Source organism: Nansenia antarctica (assembly GCF_963989245.1).
Source record: "Nansenia antarctica genome assembly, chromosome: 6".
Classification (NCBI taxonomy): Eukaryota; Metazoa; Chordata; class Actinopteri; order Argentiniformes; family Microstomatidae; genus Nansenia; species Nansenia antarctica.
In genome coordinates, this window is record NC_137676.1 from 2,659,610 (window position 1) to 2,670,449 (window position 10,840).

A 10,840-nucleotide genomic window follows, 5' to 3' on the forward strand; every position below is an offset into this window, starting at 1 on the left:
TTCTGGCTATAATAATTCGGTGAAGTTGCTGTAATAATCCCAGTTCAGTTCTCCTGCATGCACGACCCAGCCTCTGCACTGACCTCATGTCTGTGTTACTTCTTGTGCAATACACAACTTTTTAAAAGCAGTTTTACTTCAACAGAAGGTTGTAGACCTACGACAGCCACTCACCATGGGTCCGATCAAACTGATCGCGTCTTCCAGGCTGTATCTCTCATATGCAAGGACATTTCGTTTGACCAACACATTAACTAGTAGTAGTAGTGGTGCAGGAGGGTCAGGATGCCATGTGGGTCGCTGCCCCAGAAGGAACCTCAGCTCTTCTCCGGGGTCGTGCGCCAGTCACAGCATGCCCGCCTGGGTGATCGACCAGTACGGCACCAACGGGGTGCTGCGGTTCACAGACGAGGCGGTGACCCCCAGTATCAACAGTGCCAGTGAGCTTTTAATCCAGGTGCACGCTGCCAGTCTCAACCCCCTGGACATATCAATGAGAGGTGAGTGTCAGGGCCTGCTACTATTATGCCAACACGTCACACATCGACACATCATGCCCCTTAAGAATAAGCCTCCATTTCTCTCTCTCTTCCTTTTCGTTTCCCCTCTTTTTCTCTTCCCCTTTCCTCCATTTTCTTCTTCCCCCCCTCAATAAAAAGTATTTTTTTATTTTTATTTTTATATAGACACTGGAGAGACAGTACAAGGGGGGCAGTAGAGTCTTAGGAGGCATAGTATAGGGGAAACGCAGGTGTCTCAGGAGACACAGTGCTGGGGGGTGGTAATGTCTCAGGAGGAGCAGTTAAGGTGTCACCTGAAGAGATGGAGGTCTTCAGTCTCCGACGGAAGATGGGTAGTGACTCTGCAGTTCTGACAGCTGTGGGCCGTGTTCTTGTTTGTCTCTTGTTGTCTGATCTATCAGGTGGGTACGGGGAGAGACTTTTAAAACTCAGACGGGACCCGATGACCGCGCTTCAGACGGGCGCTGAGTTTCCCCTGATCCTGGGCCGGGACGTGTCCGGGGTGGTGGTGGACTGTGGTTCTGCAGTGACCCACTTCAGACCAGGAGACGAGGTACTGGACTGGACCAGCCCCCTAATGTGGCCTGATCAGCACTCAAGTTGTAAAAGAAAATCAGGGGAGGTGGTGGATTTTATCATATGACATCACAATTTTAGCATCCCCACAGCGTCAGTGACTTCAGTCTCAGTGACTTGGTGGTAACAATTTCATTGCATGTGTGCGTGCCCCCTCCCCTCGCCCACAGTATTTTACTCAATATGCGCAAAACTAAATGTTGAAATAGCAGTAATACCACGTTCATTGATAAAATGATATGGATGGAAAGGGGGGATGGCAGTTTTAGAAGGGGGATGACTTTGACCGTTTTTATTTCAGGGGGGGATGCCATCCCCCCTCATCCCCCCTCAACTCGAGTGCTGGGCCTGATACTCTAATAGGAGAGATGGGAGTGACCTCCATCTCTTAAACGGTTCATCCACTGAGGTGTAATGGCGTAGTAGTGGGAATGGGTGTTCACTGATAGGAAAGTGTGGACATGATATACACCCTTCACCCTACACCCTCCCCTTCTGTGTCATTAACTACTATAACTGTTTATTTTAATAATAATAATAATAATAATAAAAAAAATAATAATAGATTTATATTGTGCCTTTCTCAAACCCAAGGACGCTTAACAGATTTCATAGACAGACAGTCAGACAGACAGAACAGAGAAACAAAGCAAAGAAACAAAGACAGCGAGAGTGACAAACTAGACTAGAGGCCAAAGGCCTTAGAGAACAGTGTCCAGGGTAGGGGGGCATTGCGAATCGCTGTGGGGAGAGAGTTCCAGAAGGTGGGAGCTGCCACACTGAAAGCTCTGCCCCCGAAGGTCCGTAGGTTGGTGCGGGTGGTGGAGAGTAGGCCCATGCCTAGGGACTCCAGGTTCCAGGAAGGGGTGTGTTGACAGAGAAGGTCAGTGAGGTACTGGGGGGCGCAGGCGTGGAGGGATTTGTAGGTGAGGAGGAGGATTGTGTAGGTGATGCGGGACTTGACCGGGAGCCAGTGGAGGTGAATGAGGGTGGGGGTGATGTGCTGCCAGGGCTTGGTGTGGGTGAGGACCCTGGCAGCTGAGTTCTGCACATACTGGAGCCTGTCCAGGGCTTTGCTTATAGTAAGTATGACTGGTCCCGCTGTAGTGCAACATCACTTTTAAATGAATTACATTACTTATTTGACTTTATTCTATTATTGTTGATTTTGTATCTTGTTGCAATGCCAATGTCGAAGAACCTGAACCTAAGATTTGTACTCTTGTGTACTTTGGGATGGAATAAAAGTGATTCTGATTATTATTCAGATGATCTGTTTCTCTTTTAACCTCTTAAGCTGCACAACTATTCTGAACTATGATCTGAGCATATCCACACACAACGTCAAGGTGTCACCTATCAAATGGCATCCTGCTTTTACATCTGATCATCATATTTCTAATATTATAAGCAGTTTAGTTTGGTTAGGGTTAGTGTCTATGGGCATGCTTGTGGTTGACCACAAACTAAAGACAGAATTGATTTGACATTTATTCAGAATTGAGTAAAAATGTGCTTTATTGTTAGCAATGGAGAACACAAATACGTTTTTTTTTACTTGGCTTGAACCAACTAATACTGTGCTTTGTCTATCTATCTATCTATCTATCTATCATTTCAAGGTCCTTCTGCTTGTTTATAAAACTCTCACTGGCACAGCACCAGAATATCTGAAAGACCTTTTGCTAGCATATCAGCCCAATAGAGCTCTCAGGTCTTCTGCTAGCATATCAGCCCAATAGAGCTCTCAGGTCTTATGCTAGCATATCAGCCCAATAGAGCTCTCAGGTCTTCTGACGCTGGTTTTCTCTGTGTACCACATGTACAAAAGAAGAGATTTGGTGAGGCTGCATTCTCATTTTATGCACCCAGATTGTGTCTCACTGCCAGTTTACATTAGGGATGCAACCTCAGCACATTATGTTCAAGTCAAGACTAAAAACCCATCTTTTTAATATTGCCTTTAAATTACTAAATCATTAAATGATGATGTTATTATTATTATGATTATTATGATGATGATGATGATGAAGATGATGATTATTATTATTATTACTAGTTATAAAGGAGGTGTACTGTATAAACAGCAACTTGAATATGTTGCTGTGTTTTGTTGTGTTGCAGGTGTGGGCGGCCATCCCTCCGTGGAAGCAGGGCAGCCTGGCAGAGTACGTGACTCTGACAGAGTACGAGGTGAAGCATTTCACTACATTTGAATGTCGTCTGTCAGTGTTTCCAAAGACGCTTCTACTCATTGAGAAAGTCATTTGTTTGTTGTTTATCGACGCACTGGGGAAGTGGAACACTGCTGGATGTTCACTGGACGTTCCAAACACAACAAAACTGACATGGAAATTGTAATATTTGGCTGCTAAATGTACATCCACCATAATATAATTTACTACTACTACTACTACTACTACTACTACTACTACTACTACTACTACTACTACTACTACTACTACTACTACTACTACTACTACTACTACTACTACTACTACTACTACTACTACTACTAATAATAATAATAATAATAACTTTATTTGTATAGTGCTTTTCCTGCAAACGTTGCAACTCAATGTGCTCCAATCATTATATAATCATAATTTATTTAATTACTTAGTAATTTAAAGGCACATTTATTTTGAATTTTTTGTCTTGAGTTGAACATATGTGCTGAGGTTGCATCCCTAATGTAAACTGCCAGTGCATTCCACAATCTGGGTGCATAAAATGAGAATGCAGCCTCACCAGATCTATTCTTTTGTACATGTGGTACACAGAGAAAACCAGCGTCAGAAGACCTGAGAGCTCTATTGGGCTGATATGCTAGCAGAAGACCTGAGAGCTCTATTGGGCTGATATGCTAGCAGAAGACCTGAGAGCTCTATTGGGCTGATATGCTAGCAGAAGACCTGAGAGCTCTATTGGGCTGATATGTTAGCAAAAGGTCTTTCAGATATTCTGGTGCTATGCCAGAAACAAACAAGCATAATCTAATTTAGGCTAATATTCTTCATTATTTCGCATTCCCCATCACCTCAGAAATGGAGGAAGTGTGCAGGTTAGACAATTAAAAAAGAAAAGAAAAGAAAAAGAAAAGTTTTCAGCTATATTATTGACCGGTCCAGGTTAGCCACATTACGTGTACTAGCCTGTGTCTTGAATATCAAATACAACTATTGACTTTACATTGTTGTTGCAAATAATATGATTTAGTGCCTGCAGGGCAGAAGGCCCAGGGGCGGTGGTCCACTCCCCCACAGGACTGAGACGGCAGCAACTTTCACATTTGAGGGTTTAACACCAGAGGGGCGGCTGTGGGGTGGCTGTGTCTCAGGAGGTAGAGGAGCCGCCGTCTAATGATCGCAAGGTTGGCAGATCGGCGGTTCGAGCCCCGGCTGACCACATGTGGAAGTGTCCTTGGGCACGACACTGAACCCCAAATTGCTCCCAGTGAGCGGGGCCGGTCGGCGCCTTGCATGGTAGCTTGCCGCCATTGGTGTGTGAATGTGTGTGTGAATGGGTGAATGAGAGGCTGTTGTAAAGCGCTTTGGATAAAGACGCTATATAAGTCAGTCCATTTAGAACATTTAGTGCCTATTTTACCTGCTATAAGAGCCACCTCGTCTTTAGAATGGGAAGCTGCTACTTATACACAAAGACTAATTGGCGCGTCTTGTAAATTAGCCTGCCTCCTCCTACACAGAAAAACTGCAAAATAGCTTCATACTAGCTTATCCTGATGTGATTTTGAAAATGTAAGGATACTGAGGTGGTAGAACGCACATATCTAGGAAAAGTCATGAAAGGAGGGTCCTGAAATTTGATGGAGTGCAAAGATATAACTTTTTTTTTACTCACTTGGTCAAATGACCCCACCCATGGCTGTTCTAGTGTTAAATGACCCCACCCGTGGCTATTCTAGTGTTAAATGACCCCACCCATGGCTGTTCTAGTGTTAAATGACCCCACCCACGGCTGTTCTAGTGTTAAATGACCCCACCCACGGCTGTTCTAGTGTTAAATGACCCCACCCACGGCTGTTGTAGTGTTAAAGGGTAGAATCAGAGGCTGTAGTCCTCCAGTGAACTCTCATTTTCACTTTTCACTTTGTACAAATGTGTTGAATAAGAAGAAAGGAAATGGGCATGATGCAGAGATCTTATGTAACACGGCAGTTTGAGTGTGCCTGATTAATTAGGACTGGGGTGCGTGAGCCAGAGAAAGCAGCAATTAGGCCCAAACGAACGGACAAACTGGCCTCTGTGTGGTCTGGTTGAGGGGTACATCTCTTCTGGAGTACCTCCCTTTGTGCTCTCTCCTCACAGCACCCCTGGTCGTTAGGCTGGGCTTTTCCATCGCTGATGAAACTATAAAACTAAAGGAAATGTTCAGGAAAAACAACTGTTCAGGAAGGAACTGACAGATGTGTGTGTGTGTGTGTGTGTGTGTGTGTGTGTGTGTGTGTGTGTGTGTGTGTGTGTGTGTGTGCGTGCGTGTGTGTTTGTGTGTATGCGTATGCATGCACGTCTATGTGTGTGTGTGTGTGTGTGTGCGCGTGTGTGTGTGTGTGTGTGTGTGTGTGTGTGTGTGTGTGCTTGTGTGTGCGTGCTCGTCTGTCTGTGTGTGTGTGTGTGTCTGTGTGTGTGTCTGTCTGTGTGTGTGTCTGTGTGTGTGTGTCTGTGTGTGTCTGTGTGTGTGTGTCTGTCTGTGTGTGTGTGTGTGTGTGTGCGCGTCTGCCTGTCTGTGTGTGTGTGTGTGCGCGCCTGCCTGTCTGTGTGTGTGTGTGCGCGCCTGCCTGTCTGTGTGTGTGTGTGTGCGCGTCTGTCTGTTTGTCTATGTGTCCGCCTGTGTGTATGTGTCCGCCTGTGTGTGTGTGCGCGTCTGTCTGTCTGTGTGTGTGTGTGCGCGTCTGTCTGTCTGTGTGTGTGTGTGTGTGTTGTGCCTCCCTCCAGGTCTCCCTCAAGCCCAGCTCCCTGAGCCACACAGAGGCCGCCTCCATCCCCTACGTGGCGTCCACCGCCCTGTCTGCCCTGGTCAACGCCGGGGGGCTGTGTAGAGACAGCTGCCCTAACAAACGGCAAGTACAGCCCTTACCTTGCCTCCGTACTACCCTCCTTTACCCCCCCCCCACCCCCCTCCCACCCCCAAACATCGCTACCCTGTGTTGTGCTACACTGTGTAAAAAAATGTATAATAATAACTGACTTGAGCATATGTGCTGAGGTTGCATCCCTAATGTAAACTGCCAATGCGTTCCACAATCTGGGTGCATAAAATGAGAATGCAGCCTCACCAAAGCATAAAACATTTCTACAACGATCCATGGCATGGAAAGTTTATTTGTATAGCACATTTCATCAACAGGGGCAATTCAAAGTGCTTTACATATTATTAAAAATACAGCAAGAGGAGCATAGTAAAGAAAATAAAAGCAAATGTAAGAAGTAAATAGATAAAACATTCAATAAGACAATAGTTTATGGATAAAAGACATTGATAGTAGTGTTTGTCAAACAAATTATAAAATACATATACAAATACAAACAAACACAGTTCTGTCCTGAACACCTCCTCTTCTCTCCTCTTAAGGGCTCTGCACACAGCGTGCGATTTCTGTTGCGCATCAACGTTCCATTTTGAAGTTTGAATGGAAGTCTATGAGAGCATCGCATTTACCCGCACACGGCCCCGATTGTAATCGCACGGCGAACATTCGATTCCATTCATTTTGAATGGGACAAAGCACACGGCGTGCGAGTTTTGTCGCACTGCTTTGTCCCATTCAAAATGAATGGAATCGAATGTTCGCCGTGCGATTACAATCGGGGCCGTGTGCGGGTAAATGCGATGCTCTCATAGACTTCCATTCAAACTTCAAAATGGAACGTTGATGCGCAACAGAAATCGCACGCTGTGTGCAGAGCCCTTTATGCCCACTTTCTTTCTTTCTCTCTGTGCGTCACCACGGTGATGGAATGACATTCTGCCTCTCTTCCCTCAGAGTTCTGATCAACGGGGGGTCAGGTGGCGTGGGAACGTTCTCTATCCAGGTAAGGAGGCTTCAGCTGGGCAGGTAGGCAGACAGCCACCCTCCTCTCTGGGTCTGTTTGACCCTTCAGCTGGGCAGGTCAGACAGACACCCCCCCTCTCTGGGTCTGTTTGACCCACAGACACCCCCCCTCTCTGGGTCTGTTTGACCCACAGCCACCCTCCTCTCTGGGTCTGTTTGACCCACAGCCACCCTCCTCTCTGGGTCTGCTTGACCCACAGCCACCCTCCTCTCTGGGTCTGTTTGACCCACAGCCACCCTCCTCTCTGGGTCTGGTTGACCCACAGCCACCCTCCTCTCTGGGTCTGTTTGACCCACAGCCACCCTCCTCTCTGGGTCTGTTTGACCCACAGCCACCCCCCTCTCTGGGTCTGTTTGACCCACAGCCACCCTCCTCTCTGGGTCTGTTTGACCCACAGCCACCCTCCTCTCTGGGTCTGTTTGACCCACAGCCACCCTCCTCTCTGGGTCTGTTTGACCCACAGCCACCCTCCTCTCTGGGTCTGTTTGACCCACAGCCACCCTCCTCTCTGGGTCTGTTTGACCCACAGCCACCCTCCTCTCTGGGTCTGTTTGACCCCCCTGTGTTCGATCATAAAGGAAGTAGAGAGTTGTTATTGTCGGAGTGTGTAGAGAGTTGTTTCTCACTCTGCGCCGCCTGTCTCTCTCTCCGCCTGTCTCTCTCTCTGCCTGTCTCTCTCTCCGTCTGTCTCTCTCTCTGCCTGTCTCTCTCTCTGCCTGTCTCTCTCTCCGTCTGTCTCTCTCTCCGCCTGTCTCTCTCTCTGCCTGTCTCTCTCTCCGTCTGTCTCTCTCTCTGCCTGTCTCTCTCTCTGCCTGTCTCTCTCTCTGCCTGTCTCTCTCTCTGCCTGTCTCTCTCTCCGTCTGTCTCTCTCTCTGCCTGTCTCTCTCTCTGCCTGTCTCTCTCTCCGTCTGTCTCTCTCTCCGCCTGTCTCTCTCTCTGCCTGTCTCTCTCTCCGTCTGTCTCTCTCTCCGCCTGTCTCTCTCTCCGCCTGTCTCTCTCTCCGCCTGTCTCTCTCTCTGCCTGTCTCTCTCTCCGTCTGTCTCTCTCTCCGCCTGTCTCTCTCCGTAGCTGCTGAAGGCGTGGGGGGCCCACGTGACTGTCACCTGTTCCCACAATGCCGAGGGGCTGGTGAGGGGGCTGGGGGCGGACGAGGTGGTGGACTACACCGCAGGGGACGTGGCCGCGCAGCTGGAGATGACGGAGAAGTGTGTTGTTTTGGTGATCCGTGTGAATGATGTTGGTAATGCCCTGTGTGGTGTGAATGATGTTGGTAATGCCCTGTGTGGTGTGAATGATGTTGGTAATGCCCTGTGTGGTGTGAATGATGTTGGTAATGCCCTGTGTGGTGTGAATGATGTTGGTAATACCCTGTGTGGTGTGAATGATGTTGGTAATGCCCTGTGTGGTGTGAATGATGTTGGTAATGCTCTGTGTGGTGTGAATGATGTTGGTAATGCCCTGTGTGGTGTGAATGATGTTGGTAATGCCCTGTGTGGTGTGAATGATGTTGGTAATGCCCTGTGTGGTGTGAATGATGTTGGTAATGCCCTGTGTGGTGTGAATGATGTTGGTAATGCCCTGTGTGGTGTGAATGATGTTGGTAATGCCCTGTGTGGTGTGAATGATGTTGGTAATGCCCTGTGTGGTGTGAATGATGTTGGTAATGCCCTGTGTGGTGTGAATGATGTTGGTAATGCCCTGTGTGGTGTGAATGATGTTGGTAATGCCCGGTGTGGTGTGAATGATGTTGGTAATGCCCTGTGTGGTGTGAATGATGTTGGTAATGCCCTGTGTGGTGTGAATGATGTTGGTAATGCCCTGTGTGGTGTGAATGATGTTGGTAATGCCCTGTGTGGTGTGAATGATGTTGGTAATGCTCTGTGTGGTGTGAATGATGTTGGTAATGCCCTGTGTGGTGTGAATGATGTTGGTAATGCCCTGTGTGGTGTGAATGATGTTGGTAATGCCCTGTGTGGTGTGAATGATGTTGGTAATGCCCTGTGTGGTGTGAATGATGTTGGTAATGCCCTGTGTGGTGTGAATGATGTTGGTAATGCCCTGTGTGGTGTGAATGATGTTGGTAATGCCCTGTGTGGTGTGAATGATGTTGGTAATGCCCTGTGTGGTGTGAATGATGTTGGTAATGCTCTGTGTGGTGTGAAGGATGTTGGTAATGCTCTGTGTGGTGTGAATGATGTTGGTAAAGCCTGTGTGTGGTGTTTGGATACAGTTGAAGTTTGCGTCCACTTTTTTTTAACCACTCCACCAGGGTTCCCGCGCTGGTCTTAAAAAGCCGTAAAGTCTAAAATCCAGCAATCCGTTGTATAAGGCCTAAAAAGGTCCCAAGTTTCAGTTATTAGGTCTAAAAAATTAGGTACTAGGTCGAAAAAATGAGATTAGCTTGTCCTGCAAGGAAATCAGTCTGACCACATCTATTTACGTGGAAATTAATCAAGCTGGAACCAAAATAATGCCAATTCGCTGCCCCCGGGAGAAATTATTGGCGAAAGAAGCTACGGCAGGATGACAAAAAGCTATTCAAAGAGGTCTAAAAAAGGTCTAAATAGGTCTTAAATTTGACTTGTTGAAACTTGTAGGAATCCTGACTCCACAGATTTCATGTCAAAACTATAGTTTTTGGCAAGTCGCTTGTGGCATCTACTTCGTGCATGACACAAGTAATTGTTTACAGACTGATTATTTCACTTATAATTCACCATATCACAATTCCATTGGGTCAGGAGTTTACATACATTGAGTCACTATATGATGTCAGAAGCTTCTGATAGGCTAATTGACATCATTTGAGGCAATTTGAGGTGTACCTGTGGAAGGTAAACCTTCAAACATCATGCCTCTTTGCTTGACATCATGGGAAAATCCAAATAAAGAAGCCAAGAGAGATGTACTTGAAAATGTAAGGATACTGGGGTGGTAGAACGCACATATCTAGGAAAAGTCATGAAAGGAGGGTCCTGAAATGTGATGGAGTGCAAAGCTGTAACATTCTTTTTACTCACAGGGTCAAACAAAACATCTTGTTATTTTGGTATTTGAGTCACAAAGCCCTGACCTCAATCCTATAGAAGATGTGTCTGTGGGCAGGACGGAAGAAGCGTGTGAGAGCAAGGAGGCCTACACACCTGCCTCCGTTACACCAGTTCTGTCAGGAGGAGAAATGGGACAGAATTCCACGAAAGTATTGTGGGACGCTTGGCTACCCGAAACGTTTGACCCAAGATAAACAATTTTAAGGCAACGCAACCAAACACTATCTAAAGTGTATGTTAAGTTCTGACCCATTGGGAATCTGACTAAAGAAATGAAAGCTCTCTCTACTATTCTGACATTTCACATTCTTAACATAAAGAAGTGATCCTAACCTAACCTACCTAAGACAGGGAATGTTTACTAGGATTAAACATCAAGGAATTGTGAAAAAAACTATTTTACATACATAGCTTAGCATACACTATACACTCCATACACTATAGCCAAATACATTTAAATGTAAACATCTGACTAACTTCAAGGCAAGGCAAGGCAAATATAAATTTACATACCCTTTAGCTAAATACATTTAAATGTAAACAACGTCCGACTTCGACTATTATGTGTGTGTGTGTGTGTGTGTGTGTGTGTGTTGTGTGTTTACGGGTTTGTGTG

At 46.4% G+C, this 10,840-nt stretch overlaps 1 protein-coding gene across 1 annotated transcript in view; it reads left to right on the forward strand.

The window, feature by feature from the left end:
• Positions 1-201: 201 nt before the first annotated feature.
• Positions 202-10,840, forward strand: part of LOC308159678 (reticulon-4-interacting protein 1 homolog, mitochondrial-like) — a gene marked incomplete at its 3' end in the record, with an annotated part of 15,951 nt that continues 5,312 nt past the window's right edge. Inside the window, exons 1-6 of the mRNA XM_080533493.1 lie at positions 202-500; positions 923-1,074; positions 3,222-3,290; positions 6,056-6,180; positions 7,105-7,153; positions 8,243-8,392. Of these exons, the coding sequence (XP_080389619.1) occupies positions 353-500; positions 923-1,074; positions 3,222-3,290; positions 6,056-6,180; positions 7,105-7,153; positions 8,243-8,392 (693 nt within the window). The 5' untranslated portion in view covers positions 202-352. The remainder of the gene's footprint in view (positions 501-922; positions 1,075-3,221; positions 3,291-6,055; positions 6,181-7,104; positions 7,154-8,242; positions 8,393-10,840) is intronic.